Source organism: Cupressus sempervirens, chromosome 8 (assembly GCF_028749045.1).
Source record: "Cupressus sempervirens isolate cs-2001-9-10 chromosome 8, ASM2874904v1, whole genome shotgun sequence".
In the NCBI taxonomy this organism is placed as follows: domain Eukaryota; kingdom Viridiplantae; phylum Streptophyta; class Pinopsida; order Cupressales; family Cupressaceae; genus Cupressus; species Cupressus sempervirens.
The window spans coordinates 294,636,625-294,655,685 of record NC_143125.1 but is presented as its reverse complement, the minus strand read 5'-3'; the positions used below and the strand labels follow the sequence as shown (position 1 = coordinate 294,655,685).

Here is a 19,061-nt window from a genome sequence, read left to right as displayed (position 1 = left end):
TATTGAATTAAGCTTGATAAACAAGAAGCTGATACGCAAAACAAAAACCAAATTAAAAAATCAGAAATCTTAATCAAGGTCCTTAGCAATGATGCTCTCCATTGAGTACCCGGTACTTGGGTATGTGGGTTCACATCCTAGGGTTGTGGGTACATGTACCCATGCAACCTAGATAAAAATATATAATTCATTATATAGTTTGGCTGAAAAGTAATTTATATAACATTAATATATGAATATCGCTTATGCTACATGCTAGCTATATTTTGGAATATCAATAAATGTGGAGATAACGATCATTAAAGGAACTAATCGTGTACAACAGCAACAATTACATTGCGTATAATATAATAATCGATTTAGCAAGTGTAGGAGATGGAAATGTCTGAAGATTAATCTATAAAGACCATAAAATAATTAGCATCAGGAAGTAATGATTGGTACAGGGAGGCATTGATATAAGACAAGAGACAGATTTCTTGGTTGAAATTCATTATTTCTCGTCAGATATAAGTAATCTTCGTTCTGATCTTTCTAGGGCATTGGAATACACAAGTATCATTTAATAGTAGAATCATAATGTTTTAATACTTTGGGTATTTTACTGAGTAGAAAAGAATACATTTAGGTGCTGATCAGTGAAGATTAGAGACTAAGAAATATATACATATATCAGCTATTGATTGAATAGGAAAATAATATATTCTTGATACTCTCCACAAGGACAAATAAGATATATGGGAAACTCATCACAAGGAACAAACGATTAAGGAAATGAGTCATTTACATAGTTACAACACCTTGGGGGATGGGGGGGATGGCGGAATAGGGGGACAAGTTTTCGGGACGGGGGGATAGAGGGGCCTTAATTTGGGGACCGTAGCGGGGGACAGAGGGATTATGTATATATATACATATGGTACTTTAAATGCTAGTTATGAAAAAATGTATTGCAATATAGATATAAAGATGTAAAAGAGTAAATACTTGAATATTGGATTGAATTGGAACATCAAACATTGAACATAAAAAGTTGAATCAGCAAATAGTCAACATCGGGACGTCCACCATCCTTGGCGGAGGTGGTGGAATTTGGTGGTGCTGCAGGGGATGGGGGAATGGAATCCCTAAGTCCCCAGTGCGTCCAAGTCTCCGAGACATAGGACCAAAAGGTGGGGGGGGGGATGCGTCCCCATGTTACTATGGTCATTTATGATTGCTGCAAACATTTGTAAATTACCACTGTATGACATTTAAGAATCTTTATATATGGATGACATTCATATTTCTAAAAATGAAATTAGAAATATGTAAGTATATATATTATATGTATATAGGCATCGGTTAAATCAGAATATTATATATATATGGTAATAAGGATGAAATTAGAATCAACTATATTTAATGTATATATTTGAATATGCTATACCATATTTCTGAATATCTAATAAATTTAATTGTAAAGATGATTAATATTTATATTTAAATCTGATGATAATTTTGAAAATTAGAATTAGTTATATGCATTTTATATTTTGTATTTATATACGTATTGATAATACATGAGATATTAACATATTTATAGCCTGTTTCTTACTCACTTTCTATAGGCCTGCCAGGGTATAGGTTGGTGTTATGTAGGGAAAGGCAGAGTAAATCCACACAAGGTAGGTGTATCTAAGATGGGAAAGGGATGGGGTTCCGCAGCCATGAGGGAGACTGCTCATAGATTGGTGTCAAGTGCCCTATGACAAGTAAATCCATATTTGCCATAGGGTTGAGTTTAGGAGAGTAGTAAGGAAGGGGGCTTAAAATGTTAACTTCAAAATATATTATGACTTGTTCATTGTTTTCTTAAATTGAACTGGTTTGGATGTATAGTAATGTGTTGAACATTTGAAATTGACAACCTCCGACTATGGGACATTACAAGTGGTATCAAAACATGATTCTTGTATCTTGCAAGGTAATAGATAAATCAAGGAATTACTATAAACAGTGAAAGGTAATCTAAACATACATACACATATATATGAAATGATTTTAATGAGAATATATATAAAGAAAAAATTATAAATATTATTGATAGATTATCATGAATACATTGTTTATATGTGTATGTGTATGTGTCATTCCTCATAATCAGTCAGGATGGATGGAGGAAATGAGTTAGGGAATTGCAGTTTATAGGTTTTCCATAGCTAAGTAGGCCACCCCAAGGGATGAAATTGTCATAGTGGGACGTTCCTGCCTCTTGTGGGCCAAGAGTTGTGGTTTCAAAGTGGGATGTTGCACGCCCTTGGGCTTGGTTGGGTTGAACAGATAATAGGTGCCCACTCAAGACTTTCCTAGCAAACTAAACCATGATTGGTTATCAAAGAATCATTTATTGTTCTTTGCAATATATTTTCTTGTCTATCCAAAATGATGGTTTATTTTTGAATCAATAGGAAGGAATCTAACAATTTGAGTATTCTGTGTTTACTCCATGTCTTCATGCATTTTTGTGTACATACTCTATGCATGCTTCGTGTCTTCATGAGGTAATATGTATACTTTGTGTCTTCATTTATTCAATTTTATATTTCATTCTTTGAATTGTATGCTTTATATGTTGCGCTACATTGGTTGAGTTAGAGTAAGTGAACCCATGAAATGTATATTTATTGACAAATGTTAATCAATCCAAATCAGTTGATCCCATTACAAATATGGCCTTGATTGTTGTCTTTGGAAGACCACAAAAAATTGTCTTAAGAGTTGCAACTCTGCAAGTTCACAATACATTAGTTAATATTAGAGTTGTGCTACAGAAGTGACCCACATTGAAAGATTTGTATAAAAATATTTTTGGCCTTGCTTGACAACAAGCAAACTCAGCAAAGGCTGACCGTCATAAGCCATATCCAATCTAAGTAAAATATCAATATATTTAAATGCATAAAATCTGCCCAAAGTATAAAAATAGATATTAAAATCAATTATTTATTGTGACTTAAAAGTAATTTAAATTATGTTAATACTAATATCACTTTCTCCTACGTGTGAACTATATTTTGTAATGTTAGTTATTGTTTAGATAATGATCACTAAAAAGGACTAATCACATACAAATGCGACAATTACATTCCTATATTATAATAATCAATTTAGTAAGTGTAGATAGACGGGAATGTCTGAAGATTAATTAATTAAAACCATAAATAAATCAGCGATAACAATCGGGAAGTAATGATTGGTAAAAGGGGTCATTTTGTATGAGACGAGACACATTTGCCGATTGAAACTTGTTGTTTCTCTTCAGATAGAAGTTATCATTGTTCTGACCTTTCCTAGGCATCAAAGAGCATAGCCATCATTTCATAGGAGAGTCATAAATGTTATATAAAAAGGACAAAGGACTTGTATATAGTCTTATAATATATTATAATTATATAGTAATAAGGATGAAATCGGAATAAACTATATCAAATGTATATATTTGAATATGCTATAGTATGTCTGAATGATTGAATAATTATAATTATAAATAATAATATTTATATATAAATCTTGTAAGAATATTGAAAATTCGAATCACAGTGTAAAAACTCTATGTATGCTCCAGCAGAACTATGTATGCCACTGAACAATGTTCTGTTGTTTCTTTTTTGTTTTTTCAAAAATTTAATCTTTTTGAATGCTTTCAGAGTATATAATAAATATAAAGGAAGGTGCTAAACTATGCAACAATTCCAGAATTGCTTTGAGTATTATTAATGATGGAGAGACGAGTTTTTTAACAAATATCACAATCAAAATGACCAATGTTTTATTTATTAAAATCCTGATTTGATGTGTCAAACCGCAGGTCCTGCCAATGGGTAGTGATGTCCAATATGCCGCTTCTACATACAAGCATGTGTCATTACCCAACTTCCATGCATTACGTCAGCTCACGTCCAATGCTGTATTCCCTGATTTCAGCCACACTGTTATTGACAGGCAGGAAGACTAACGTCTAATGGATTGGCTGGAGCCATGGATTGCACACAAGACCACAGATTGGAGTATTAATGCTCTGCTAGCCACCAAAGCCCAGTCCAATTTGCCAAAGTTTATGATTCCCAGCTGAATTCAAAGCTTTACGTATATTCCCAGTCACAAATGCTGCCAGCAGTATTCACAACGATATCACCTTGAATGCTAAATGCTGTACTTATATGGAAGCCAATTCACCTTCAAATGACTTATCTCCTTAACCACAGTAATCACAGCAGGAGATTGTGACAGATGTTTACCTCAGCACAAATGTCAAATAAAAACTCAGAAATTCTTCAAACCCTAGCCAAATAATATGAGCAAGAAAATATATAATTCAAGATGATCTCGCCTTCTCCAAAAGCCATATTTATAATAGAAAGTTGAGCCACTTAGCTTCACGCTCACACTTTTCACTTAAAAGCAACTTTTATAATATAAAGTCATTACACTTTATATTATAAAACACAATGATAATAAAGTGTATCATAAATAATCATTAAATGACAGTCCTCCAAATACATATGACTTCCATAATATTTCATCGAGAGATCAAATAACAAAACCAGACAATCACCCTGCCTGAACTGCACACCCAAAATAGTAATTGTTCGAGAGTAACTTACTAAAAATAGTAATTCCAAAAAAGCAATACCCCGAAGAAGACCCCCAAATCCAAACATCAACTCACGAGGGTCACAATGGTGAGTTGACAAAACCACACTAAATAAACCTGCTAAATTGGGGACATTACACAAATATACATAAGTTTTATTTTATATTTATATACATATTGATAATTCATGAGACATTAACATAGTTTTGTTATATTTCTTAATCTCATGCTATGGCCCCCCAAGGGGATAGGTTAGTGTTGTGTAGGGAAAGGTAGAGTAAATCAACACAAGGCAAGTGAATCCAAAGATAGGATAGCGATGGAGCTTGAAGCCTTAAGGTAGTCTATCCGTGGATTGATGTCAAGTGCCCTACGACAAGTAAATCCACATTCTCTTTAAGGTTGAGTTTAGAAAAGAAGTAAGAAAGGGGCTTAAAATTGTTAACCGCCAAATGTAGTATGACTTATTCTTTGTTTTCTTAAATTGACTTGACTTGGATGCATAGTAATGTGTGTTAAATGTTAGAAATTTACAACCTCTTAGTAGAAGACATTACAAGGATCATTTGATGAAGAATAGAGGCATTTGCTGCTTGTTAGTTGCTACTGGTTGTATGTTGGGAGAAAAAGAAATGTTGGTTATAATGCTAAAAAGATTACCATGGTGCTATGATCAAAACACAGTCCAGGAAGATGCAGAGGATGTTGGCACATGTAGAAATCGGAAAATACTGAAATCTATTTTATCTGTATTTTTTATGTTTTAGTATTTCGCATTTTTGGAGGCCTTCGTGGCATTTCTAGGCTTCAACAATGCCAAGGTGTAGTGCTATGCTTAAAAACCTTCAAGCACTAAATGTAGAACTTTTGAAGATCTTTCAAAAAAATCCAACGATTTGTGATTTCAAGCTACTAGTAGAAAGCTATGACTTCTACAAGTAGACTTAATTTTTAATATAGAATTTTGTAGTTTTTAGAGTTTATTTTGTAATTAAATGACTTGTGGACTATTCATTTTCATTTCCAAGGGATAGTGGTGACCCTTGGGATCCATCAAACTTGTATAATCTCTATTTTTGAATTCGATGGATCACTTTTTGGCTTGCAGAAATCTATTGTTGCATTTCAACTGTTTTCAAGCAAATCACAATACCACAGGTTCTGCACTAGGTATTGTAGTCTTAATTCTTAATTCCGATTAGTGGTATCAGAGCTTGTTCGCTCCTGTATGTCCCATCATACACAGTCAGCTTATCAAAGGTTAGGATTGGGCATAAGAGATTTCTCGGATTATCTTCCTTTGAGACGCACATGGTCACACATGGAAAAACAACAACCTAAGGGGATGGATGAATCCTTCAAAACACTAGTGGAAGAGGCATTAAATAAACAACGTAAAGAAATGATGGAGCAATTTTCACGGACGCTTGAAAAACGAGTCACAGGCCAATCCGAGGAATTCAACATTTGGTGGGCAAACCCCATTCAAGGTGTAGGTACATTTTGATATTCCAACTTTTGAAGGTAAAATTAATGCAGATGTTGTTGATGACTAGTTGTCCAAATTGGAGAGGTACTTTTGTCTTAATAGTTTCTTAGATATTGAAAAAATCATCTTTGCCATCCTCAAAGTTGAGAATCATGTGAAGTTGGCATGGGAGGTGGTTCACATAACAACTACAGAAACCCAGGAAGCTCAAGATGGTCATGAATTCTCTTTGTTATTTGATTGAAAACCCAGATGGAAAGAATTTGTAGCATATGAAACAAGAATATTTTCCTAAAGATATCTATGAATAGAAATATATGCAATGACAATTACTTTGACAAAAGGACCAATCATGTTCTCTCTGCAAAGCTTAGAATCAAAGACTTAGAAAAACATCTTGGCTTGAAGTATAAGAGTGGCCTTTATAGATACATTCAGACTGAAATGTATTTCTGAATATAGACATTGTCTATTGCTTTCAAATGTGCATCTAAAATTGAGGAGAAGTTCAAACAAAAAAGGGAGGAGGGAAAATCCAATGAACTACAAATGGAAAGATAAAGGTAATAAGCCCATAGGAAAACAAGCAACCAAGGAGCCATCTCCAAATATACTAGCAAAGAAGACATGGGGTGTGAAGAAAATAGGGCAAGAATGAAGTATTTGGTGTGAATTCCACAAAAGTCCCTCTCATAACACTAAAGATTGTTGAGCTATAACAAATTTAATGATGGAAACTCATAAAGAATCTATTGAACCTAAGGTGACAAATTTTGAAAAACAGAAGGAAGAAGAACAAATCATTGAGGCTGATCCATATGCCACAGTGGCCACTGCAAAGGTATTTGCTCATGATGATGAAGAGGGATTATTCCATTAGCAAATGTGGGTAGGAGAAAAGTGTTGGTTCCCAAAATCGCAAATTGGAAATCCAAGAGCTTGCCACTTCTCCAATAGGATTTCTCAGTCAGAACGGGAATGACCTTGATTCCCCTGCACTCTAGGCTACGTTACACCGAGGTAGCTAGACTAGTGCCTCTGCTCATCCAAGCAACAGAGTCAGCTAGAATGAAAATTATCATGTACAAATTTATAAAGTTCTATGCACATTAACTACAAACAATTTAGTGATCAAGACATGACAAATCAAATATATATATGCAATTCTTAAACTAGTCTAGATTGCATTTTAACTCTGAAGATTGAGAGACAAACTGGACATAGATATGGAAACAATTGAATATATCACTATATCTATGGTGATCGAGTTGAAATGCCATAAATGACCTTGTCCACTTAGTTGATATTTAAATTGCTTACAAAATCTAAAGATGATTATAAAGGATGAATCAACCACAGTTTAGTTCTCCATTCCTTTTAAATAAACAAAAAACAAAAACGACTTTTATTAATCATTAATATATAATTTTTGAATTTATGTTACAAAGCCGTAATAAAACTCCTTATTCCTGCATACAAAATAAATATATTACATCGGTACTTCTCTTTTGACTGTGTCTTGTTTTGTTTTCCAATATATCCCCTATTTATACATTGATGGGATAGTCAGTTTCTCAATAAATTTTGGTCTTCATTATAGGCAATGATGGACACAAAACTAACAAAGTCCACTGCATTTAATCCTCAAACATATGGTCAAATAGAGGTGGTCAATCAAATGATTGTTCAAATCCTACGTATGTATTACTCCAAACATCCCCGTACATGGGATGAGAGCCTTCCATATGTACCACATAGCTACAACAGGGCAATCCATAGTTCAACTGGCTATAGCCCATTTGAAATTTTTCTAGGATATCAGCCTTTAGCACCAATAAATGTTTGTATACCAATTGTGCAAGCTGACTTTTTACCATGCTTGGATAAGGAGAAAGACAAAGCAATAAAGTTTATTGATAAAATTCATCATTTGCAGCAGCAAGTTCATGAAATTTTGGAATAGACCACTAAGAAGTATAAACAGAGGCATGATGAGCATTGAACTCCTCATAATTTTCAGGTTGGTGATAAGGTATGGTTGCATTTCTAGAAGGAACAATTGCAAGGCCCTCATAGGAAGCTTTGTCCTCTTCACTATGGTCCATATAAGATCATCAAGAAAGTTGGTAAAAATGCATCACAACTCAACTTGCCTCCTTTTTTCGGTGTTCATCTAGTCTTCAATGTAGAAATATTGAAGCCATATTTCCCTCCTTTACTAGACATTGCAGACGTTTCTGAGGAAATCAGTCATATACAGTTGAATCCAAAGTTATTAATCCCCTCCAAAGTGATCAAATTGTGGAGGTTGTTATGAAGAATTTGAGGAACCAGACAATTTATTTGTATTGTGTGGTAAAAGCATGACAATTTGTTCAACAGGGGAGTGACTTACATGTGAACAAATCTAGCTTCAATTTTCACATTTGGTGCAAAGTGTGGACGAAATGGGACCCATTTCCTCTCAAGGGGGAAGGAATGATCAAAACACAGTCCATGAAGATCCAAAGGATGTTGGCACAAGCAAAAATGGGAAAATACTGAAACCTATTTTTTCGGTATTTTTTATGTTTCAGTGTTTTGCATTTTTTGATGCCTCCAGGGTATTTCTGGGCTTTGACATTGCCAAGAAGGTGTAGCGCTATGCTTAAACCTTTGAGCAATGAACATATAACTTTTGAAGATCTTTCCAAAAAATCCAACGGTTTGTGATTTCGAGCTACGAGTAGAAAGTTAACTTCCACAAGTCGATGTAATTTTTAATAGAGATTTTGTAGTTTTTAGAGCTTATTTTGTAATTAAATGACTTGTGGACTTTTCATTATAATTTCAAAAGGATAGTGGTGATCCTTGAGATCCATCACATTTGTACAAACTCTATTTTTTGAATTCAATGGATCACTTTTTGGCTTGTAGAAATCTATTGTTGCATTTCAACTTTTTCAAGCAAATCACAATACCGCAGGTTCTACACTAGGTATTGTAGTCTGAATTTTTAATTCAGACCAGTCTATGAGCATTTCATAGAAATACATCATTTCTACCAATGTTGACTTGAATGTTGATGATTTGGGCAACAAACTCTTGTAATAGGATAGATGGAAGAAGCATTTGATAATGATAATGATACTTTTAGAGTAGATTAGATCTTTGCAGTAGATGACAAGGGTAAGAGCAAGTGGCCTTAGAAGAAAGGGTAAAAATAGATTGAAGATACTTAAAAGAATTTGAAGCCTATCATGTCATTATTGTAGTAAACATGGTCACATGAAGGAGCATTGTAGAAAGAGGTTGGTTGATCAAAAAGCCAACTACGGAAGATTTTAATCAAAGGCTTATGTTGTAGAGCATTTTATAAAGTCATCCTTCTATGCTATTATGGGAAAACAATGAACAAATCACTCTAAATCTTGTGTGGTATATTGATTTTGGATCGTCTAGACTCTAGACATATTTGATATATAGAAAAAGGATTGGTTTAAGGAATACATGAATTGCTTAGATTCAACCTTTCTTCGGTGGTAGTGAGTATACAATTTTCATCACACACAAGTGCCATATAATTTACAAGGAGTCCAAGAAAATCATCGCATTTGGCATAGATGATTGTGGTCTGTATTGGCTTGTTGACATTGGAGATGTTCTAGAGCATGCTTTGGATGTAAAGAGTTAATTTTCTATCAATACTCATTAGCGTCGATATTATGGGAATCTCAACCATTCTTCTTTCTCAATTGTCTTGAGAGAATATGGTTGAAGTTAGTAGACATAGGCTTTTTGTGAAGCTTGCCACTCAAGTCATTAAAAGCCACATTTAGTTTTATTCTTTCTTTTCAATATCTTTGGATGTAAAACAATGGGAATATCTTGAAACATAGGACAAATTTTTTCTTATAGTCCCTAGGTTTATAGCCTCAAACATCTAACACTTGTTATCATTGGCTAAATAATACTACTATAAATCACCATGCATCGTTTACAGTATCCAAGAATTAGGAAGAGATGCAAACCCTAGTCTTCCAAAACAACAAATTGTTTTCCCTAGATTGTTATTCCCCTTCCTCCACCATGATGTCTTATAACAACCAACATAAAATAACCAGAATTCCCAATTACCACTCCATGCTTCTTCATGGGTGTAAGAAAGTTGTGAACTTCAAGAAAATGCCTCCAAAGGCACTTGACAAACATCTTCTCCAATGTGGCCTACGTTTTCTTGAATAACAATTGTGTTCTTCCAAGGTCCACCCAACTGTCTATGGTTCTTGACAGATGTGTTCTTTTGTAACTTTCATTATTTGCTAAAACCTAACTTACCGATTTGGCCTCCTGGAGGCTGGATGTGGAAGTGGATACAAATAGGGACTAGAGGCGGGTAGGTGCTCTCTAGGTGCATCCAGATGCCTCTCACAGGCACCCAGGAGCATCCACAGGCTTCCTTGCCCAAAAAAGAAAGACAAACGTTTTTAAATATTATTTTAACATGTGTCATGGTTCTATTAGGCTTAATCATGAGTGAAATGAGTGGAATTATTAAACAAATGTAATGAAAGATAAGAGTGATGCGATGGATTTGAACAGCAATGAGACATTGATGCCTCAAAGAAACTCTTTGTGGGTGAAAACTTCAACCAAATAATACTATATGCGAAGTGCTTAAAAATGGCTTATACAACTAATTCTACAATTCCTTTTGAATTGCAATAGGTTTGTTTGCAAGGGCTTCTTTTGGGCTGCTGTCTAGTTGAGCTTATATGGAAATGCATTTTGCAAACCTGTTAAAGTTCGAGAGCATTTTAAGTCGCCATTTTTGTGACAAATAATGAGAGAAAATTCACTCTTCAAATTATAGGGCGGAATTTCTTTTTAATTAATCTATGCCTAAAATCTGAAACAAGTAAACAGATTGCAGATTATATACCTTGTACAAATAACTTTCTAGGGTTTTTGCATCTATACAAAATACTTAAAAGAAACAATGTAGATCATCTTTTGATCTTGAAGGTAAGAATACAAGACTTGAAATTACTTCTCATTTCTTTGCATATATATCTATATGTATGTATGTGTGTGTGTGTGTGTGTGTATGTATGTATGTATGTACACACGCACACACATACGTACGTACGCATCCGCATCCCCTCCCGACCCCTTTGAAAAAAAAATTCCAAATCTCATATCTGCATATGAACCGGTAACTCAGGCTAAAACATATATTTGGATTTAACAGTGCAAAGTTAATGTGTTATTTCTTTAAATTTGGTATGCACTTGAAGATATATTACTCCCTTTATTTTCATAGAATTGGTGACTACATTAATCTATAGAAAATTGCCAGAAGTGTGCTATGTGATAAATTTAGTCAATAACTAGAATCTACTGTTTTCTATAGCCACAAAGCATAGTTGGCATAAATGACCTGGCTTTTCTGAAGGTCTGTTAAAATTATGTATGATATATTGATATAAGAAGCTGTAGATCATTGTATAGTTTTGCATCATAACTCTTGGAATGATATCTAATGTAGAATAGAATATATTTTTTTCTGTAGGTGAGTGAGGGAAGCAGGTCACAGCGCACACAAGAGGCACTCACGACCATGGGAGCATCCATTTTCAGGTAAAACAACACTAATTACTCTTACTGTGATAATCTCTAGGAAGAAGCAAGAGAACTTTTAATCAACCTAGGTTTTTCTTGTAGTTATTGGAATATTTTTCAGAGTGCTTACACTATTATGCAGTCCGTTGCACCAGTTTTCTAACGAACAGGCCTACTTGCAGTGGAATAACAATTACAAAATTCGTCGGGGTGCTTGTATTATACTTTGCACGATCAGAAATATTTGAGGTCTCTCTCTCTTTCTCTCTCTCTCTCTCTCACACACACACAGACACACACACTTCTGAGTAGTTATAAATGTTGGGTGGATAAATCGTTGTGTACCTATAAGAATGTATCAATATTTATACATTTATAATTCACACACACACACACACACATCTAATTAGTTATAAATGTTGTGTCGGTAAGTGTTGTGTGGCTGTAAGAAAGTATCAATATTTATAAATTTATAATTCTTATTCTGTAATTTTATTTTCTATTCTTGCAGGTGTACTATTTCCGCATGTACCTTGCCCTTGTGATACTAGGGTTCTTACATGGTCTTATTTTTCTGCCAGTAAGTATTAAAATTTTGCTTGAGGCATTTATTTTACAATGTTTCTATTTTATTTCTTGCATTCAGAATGTTCATATTTTATTTCTCAACTGTTGGCAAAAATGGTGGAACATTATGTTCTAGATATTTGAATTGTTTACCACATAGGTTAATTAAGAAGTGCACACAGATAATGAACACGAACAGCAGAACTCTTTAGATTATTCGCATATGCCAAAACCTTACATTATGCTTCATAAGATGATTTACAATGATCCCAAACGAGGTATAAATACATTCCACCGAACCTTCCGGAAGGAGTCCTTTGGCTACAAAATAATCTTAATCTACCTGTCGGCTACAGTTTCTACCGATGACATCATCCCCCCCAAAAGAAAAAGTCGTCTTCGGACGACAATTACAAGATACTTGAGACAAATTAACACACAAAATACATTAACTGACTAACTATAATAAGATAAATCTGCTTCTGTCACATCCCTTTCACATTTGTTTTGTGCCAGCACCAAACTGGTCTCCCAACCCACGATGCATCTGTAGCCTCTACTAACACAATACTATCTTCTTAGTCAAGCTGACTTTGATAGCCACCTATGTTGCCAACTCTAGGTACACTAAGCCAAGTGTTGTTGAACTGCTTTCAACTGGATGATCAACTCCTCTCGAGCTCTCTGTGCATCCACCAAGACAGCCTCACGTCCAACACCGACTCCAAGTGCCTCTGGTACACAGACACTCCATGCTTATAGCAGCTCCAGGTCTCATCAACTGGTCACACTTCCCACGATTGATATTTGCAACGACTGGGGGTCGAAGGGGCAACACCCCCAGTGGGGTTGAGGGGCAGCGACCCAGGGGCGCTCCCTGTCGCAATACAGGGTGGGGTCGAGGGGCAGCACCCCTTGCCGCCAAGACCAGAGTAGCACTTTGAAACCCACACAAAAATGCATGGAACACGCCCTTTTTGTCATTTTCTTCCGGTTCCATACTCTTTCTGGCAACTGCTTATCTTTCCCTTCCCTTTGGCATCATGCGTTACTCATTCTGAACTGTTTCAATCTGTCGTTTTTTTTTTTTTTAAATTATTAAAGAAACCTCCACTTCTGACTGTTGCCTCCCTTGCCAAAATCGAGATAGCACTGTCCGTGGAAGAGGGGCTATAGAAGACTGGAGCCGCAGAAAGAAGGAATGGAACCATGGCCATCAACAAAACTCAAAGCTGTGTGTCTTGTACAAGTCTTCACCTTCACATACTGCCGTCGCGGACACAACAGGTGAAGCTGTCGGACGATGGAGTCGCGAGCAGAGAAGCCGCGGCCTACAAGATCATCCACAGAAGTTTGTCCAGGGGCTTAAAAGATGAACACAGAATCCTGTCCATGGGAGGATAAGATAGCCCGCAGCAAGGAAAAGAAAAGCACCATTCGCGGGAGAATAGAAAGGTGCCCGCGGAACCAAGAGTGCGAAGGAACAGGGATGTTCGTGGAAGAGAAAGAATTGAACGCGGGAGACCAAAGACTTCAAACCACGGCCACAAAGGACCACCATGGAAGAGCCTAGTCCGGTGGGGGGATGATTAGAATACGTTGTGGAACATCTGCAGGAGGAAGAAAGCGGAAGGGAATAACAAGTGCCTGCGGGATAAGAAAAAAGCTGTAGAACAACAAACCGTGGAAGGAGAAGAGTTCATTGTAGTAGGAAATACTACCTACGGGAATCAAGGACTGTCCGCGGGAGACCAAATAAATGCCCGCGAAAAGAAAGGCACCATGGGGTGTTCGCGAGACACCCTGCCCACGAAGCGGTAGTCCGCGGCTGCACGTCTTTTTTTCTTTTCTTTTCTTTTTTTTTTGTAATTTTTTTTTCTTTTTTTTTTTTTTTAAAACAAAAATATATACAACTCAACTTTTTCTCCAGACTTTGCCATCCTGCGACAACGAGGGAGTCGTTCGGACTTGGCCATTCGGCGACGACGATGGAATCTTCCTGGCATAGCACATCTTTAGCTTCAATCTATTGACTAGCTGAGGCACTTCTTGTCCATCCAAAGTCCACAATTTTATTGCCCCATTGTTACCTACGTCCTAGATCTGGTATGGCCCAACCCACCTGACCTTAAACTTGCCTGGTTTATTTCGTCCGTCATACTTCAATACCAACTGCCCCGGTTGAAATCTGTTTAGTTCCAGGTGCTTATCACGCCATGCTCTGCGTCTATTCTGTGTCACCTCCGTGGCCCATTGTGCCTGCAGTCGTTGCACATCTAGATTATTTCCTTGCTATTGACACCTTTCAACTAATTTTATGGTGCGATGCATTATTTTCTTTTTGTGCGGTCCGTTCACCGTGTACCGGACGGTGGGATCTTTCTTTTTTCTGAGTTTGGATTGTATGTTCTTCCCCTCAACTTCAGCCGTAACCGCCTTTCCTTCTTCCGCTTCTCTGTATTCCTTCGAACATCTATTTTCCTCTGTTTTCTCACCTTCATCGACCCTTAACATATTACAACTCAGAAACAATTCGTAATCTTCTATCTACCAGTGGAGAAGGCCATTCACCGAGTCTAGGTCGTCGTCATTCAATCCTCCTAGTGTCAATACTCCTTCATCCGGTTCCATTCTCCTCTTTCTTTCGTCGTCACTTTCGCCTTCGCCTTTTAAATCTGACGATGCTACCTCCTCACCTACCATTTGTGTGTGCAGGTCAATTATAAATCTTTTGCCTTCACGCTCCATTGATAGGGTATTTCGTTTCCAATCATGTTTTACTTTTGCTTGCACCAACCAATTTTGTCCCAGAATAGCATCATATCCTTTTCTTCTCAATAGAATGACCATGAAGTCCAATAAAAATGGCTGCATTCCAATAGTTACTGGTTGTGCCCTCAAGGTTTCCAATAGTTTGATCCCATGCTGGTTTGCCATGAGCAACTGGAATGTAGGTGGCAACAACGTCGGCTTTCCCAACTTCTCTAGGTATCCTCCGATAACACATTCACCTCGGACCCTCCGTCGACAATTGTTTCTGTCAGAACATTTCCCAAAATCCCCATCTCGACGACCGCCAGATGCCTTCCCGTTGTGAGTGCCAGAAGCATTGGGTTTGTTGCCGTTTTTTCACTATTATCCCTTCCTATGTCCCCCGTTGCTTTCGAAAACGGTGTATAATTCAGAATGGCCGTCCGTAATTGGGGCATTGTGAGAAGGTCACTTATCTTGACCGGTACCTCCATTTGTAAGATCTGTCGTACAATGTTTTGTTCCGCGGAGTTCCTTGCCGAGGTGTCAGTGATGTCTTTCAACTGAGATGTCTCTGCCTACAATGCCTTTTCAATTTCCGCTTGTGCTTCCCCCAATTTCCTCTTTTCTTCTGTCGAGTCCGAGTACACCTTTGCTTGACTCCGTGTAATTGCCAGAACCTCCTCTTCGTCCATCTCGACAGTGATCAAATTTACTCCGAATTTTGGGCACTTGGCATCTTTATGGTCACCGGGTCCAGACCATCTACATAATAATTTCGGTGTGTTTGCCATTGTACAATCCCGCGCAAAATGACCCCACAAATTACATGCTCGGCATTAAACAATCGGCCATCCATTTCCATCATACTGGATTCGACTTCAGTTGCTATTGTTATACTTATTGTTCGCATTGTTATTGTTGTTTTGCCCTCTGTTATTATTCGTGTACCCACCCGAAGTGGCACTATCAATGTTTGCATTTCCGTTCCCTCTTGACGTGGAAACTGCCTGTGCTAGAAACACCTGTTGAGGTTCTCTGGTTTTCATGTTGAAGGGACATTCTTTTGTGGAATGTCCCATGATCTGACAAATATCGCAGAATTGGTTCTTTGGACAGGACCCTTTAGTATGACCGTCGGTCTTACACTCCGTGCACCACAGCTCACTGCCCTTTGTCTCCTTGTGCATATTTTTGAACTCCTTCATCATGCGAATCATGTCCTTCTATAGGGCGCGCACCTTCCTGCTACTATTTTCATCATCACTGGTATCCTCTCTCGAGGACTCGTCATTTGAGTCGGAGGAACTATTCTTCTTCTTTTTCGTCTTCTGCTCGCTTTCCAAGTTTAGTGCTTTGTTGTACGCTTCCATGTATGACGACGGAAGTACAATTTTCATTTTCTTTCGCAACTTCGGGCGTAAGCCTTCCACGAACCATCTTTTCTGAAGCCTGTCCTCCATTTTATTTATCAAATCTTTTAATTTCCTAGCATAGACGTGGACAGTTTCATTCTTCCCCTGCTTGGTATTGAAGATCTCACGAACAATTTCATTCTTCCCCTGCTTGGTATTGAAGATCTCACGAACAATTTCATTATCATCACGCAACAATTGAAATTTGCGACAGACTCCTTTTTAATGTTATTCCAACTGTCTAGCTTCTGTGGATCTGTACTAGTAAACCAGTCAATTGCCACTCCCCGTAGGGTGGCTAGAAATTGCCTCATCCAGTCGTCTTCATCAGTTATGCCATTTGCCCTCTAGATCGTTTCACATGTTTTGCAGTGTTGAATGGGATCGACCGTACCATCGCCATCGAACTTCGGCAATTTTTCTTTTGGTCCCGCCATAACAATTGGTTTTTGTAAATAGGGGTTGCTCGGTCCTGCAATACTGGCGCTGTTGCACTCCCACACTGTGGCTTTGCACTCCCACATCAGCGGTCTGCACTCCCGCACCGACAGACTGGTCTCCCACACCGGCAGACTGTTCTCCCACACGGGCGGTCTGCACTCCCACACCGACGGACTATTCTCCCACACTGGCAGTTTGCACTCCCACATCGGCGGTTTTCTCTCCCACACTGGCAGACTGTTCTTCCGCAGTCTCAATAGCTGCAAATGTTGGTGAAGAAGGATCTTCTGAAGTTGTTCCCTGCGGAAGTGTATCCCGGACGAAGAGTTCACTCCATGCCCGTGCTCCCTCAGCACTCTGAGCCGTGCGAGTTGATGTTCTCCCGTCTGGATTCTTTTCTCTCGGTGAAAACAAATTCAAAAACTCCTCCCGTGCTTCTTCCACCAATTCCACTCGCTGCCGAGTTTCCTCCAACGATTCTTCCGTGCTCCGGTTTCCGTCGGCAATTTTCTGGAATCTCCTTCGGCGTTCGGCTTGCTATGTCAGAATTAAATTTTCTTGCGCATTACGGATTCCATCTTTTCCATTGACATTATTTCGATTTTTGTTAAGCTGATTTTGCTATGTTGTTTTACTATTAGCTTAATGATGTATGAACTTATTTGCTGCTGCATGCATATGTGTGTGAGCATGTGCATGTGTGTTTATATGAATGAACCCAAAAGGAATTTGAACCTGTCCCCAAAAAAAAATTGAATGAATTTTGAAGCCGAATACTAACTATCAACTTAGTAAGTTAGTTATCTGGTGGATTTTCCAGGTTGAGTCCTTTGACAACTTTATCAGCTTAAGTAAATCAATATAAACTGGTAATCTAATCATCCTATTCAGAGGATTAGTTGCAATTGATTCGGTAATCCTATCTGATTCATTATTCTTCACGTTTTAATTGATCTATCAAACTTATTGTGTAATTATTTAGAATAGCAGAGTAATGTTGTCTTGTACAACCATCTTTGGATGGAAGTGTCAATTAAATCCTTTGAAAAGAAAACTGTACATCCTCTGATGCCTTGTTTACCATAAACAAAATTGAGACTTTTTTCCATGCTGTTCCATACCTATGCACATCATGTCATTTCTATGTTTGAGGATTATTGTTGCACACTGGCTATTTCTCTGTTTGAGGATTATTGTTTGGTAAGTTTTTCTTTTTTTAGTATGTCTGAGATCATTGTGAATCCCTTAATCCTTCATTTTGTACAGGTATTGCTAAGTTTGTGTGGCCCTCCATCCATCAAGTCCTTGTTGAATAGTGATGAGCAAAATGACACCACTACATCAAATTCAACTGAGCAGAATTCGGGAACATTTAAAGTTGAAAATGAGCGGCAATCAGATTCATAGATTTCTTGGATATTTTTTGTAAAATATAGTATAATTAAATCCTTTAGGCTGTTCATAAGATCATTTACACATATCAGAATCCACATGTCAAATGTTCTGTTAAATCTTGAGATGCTGTAAAAATTATTGGCAGAAATGTTTGTCTACCAAGATGTAGCCAAGGACGAGTGTAAATAAGTAAATATTGTTTTCATTTTCTGAGTCATGATCACAAGTATATTCTCAACATCCTTTTGTAGTGAACTTGACTCAATTTGCTCATAACACTGACACTCATTCCAGGTTGTGAATAATAACTTGTGATGTTTATTTTAGATTTATACACGTTTCCAGGGCAATTTTGCTTCTCTTCTGTAAGCGGCCTGAGAGGAGTAATTTTTATTGTAAAACAGTAAGATTAATTATTTGTTAAAATCACTTGCAAAGAACATTTACTACACAAAAATAAATTTTACTTCAATATTTATCACTATCTACTTCACCATAATCCTTCTGAGAATATCATAGCAATCGAGTTTTCTATTTCAATCATTACATTTGAAAGGAAAATTTATGTTTTCATAGGTATTAACCTAGGCCATCCAATAAAATGCAAACATATAACTACAATTAGTGTAGATTAAATAATGATGAGCCGAAAATCAATAATTTGAAATTACTGAATGCAGGATATGCCATGAGCCTAACAACTGATTGATGCCATAAGCTTAGGGCCCTTTTGGTTGCTGGAGTATAAATTAAGCATTGGCATTCG

General features: G+C 37.1%; 1 protein-coding gene across 1 annotated transcript in view; it reads left to right on the top strand.

Annotated features, from left to right (window-relative positions):
- Positions 1-18,654, top strand: part of LOC149542587 (uncharacterized) — a 230,419-nt gene extending 211,765 nt beyond the window's left edge. Inside the window, exons 37-40 of the mRNA XM_089797485.1 lie at positions 11,677-11,744; positions 11,909-11,975; positions 12,238-12,306; positions 18,167-18,654. Of these exons, the coding sequence (XP_089653611.1) occupies positions 11,677-11,744; positions 11,909-11,975; positions 12,238-12,306; positions 18,167-18,307 (345 nt within the window). The 3' untranslated portion in view covers positions 18,308-18,654. The remainder of the gene's footprint in view (positions 1-11,676; positions 11,745-11,908; positions 11,976-12,237; positions 12,307-18,166) is intronic.
- The last annotated feature ends 407 nt before the right edge of the window (positions 18,655-19,061 follow it).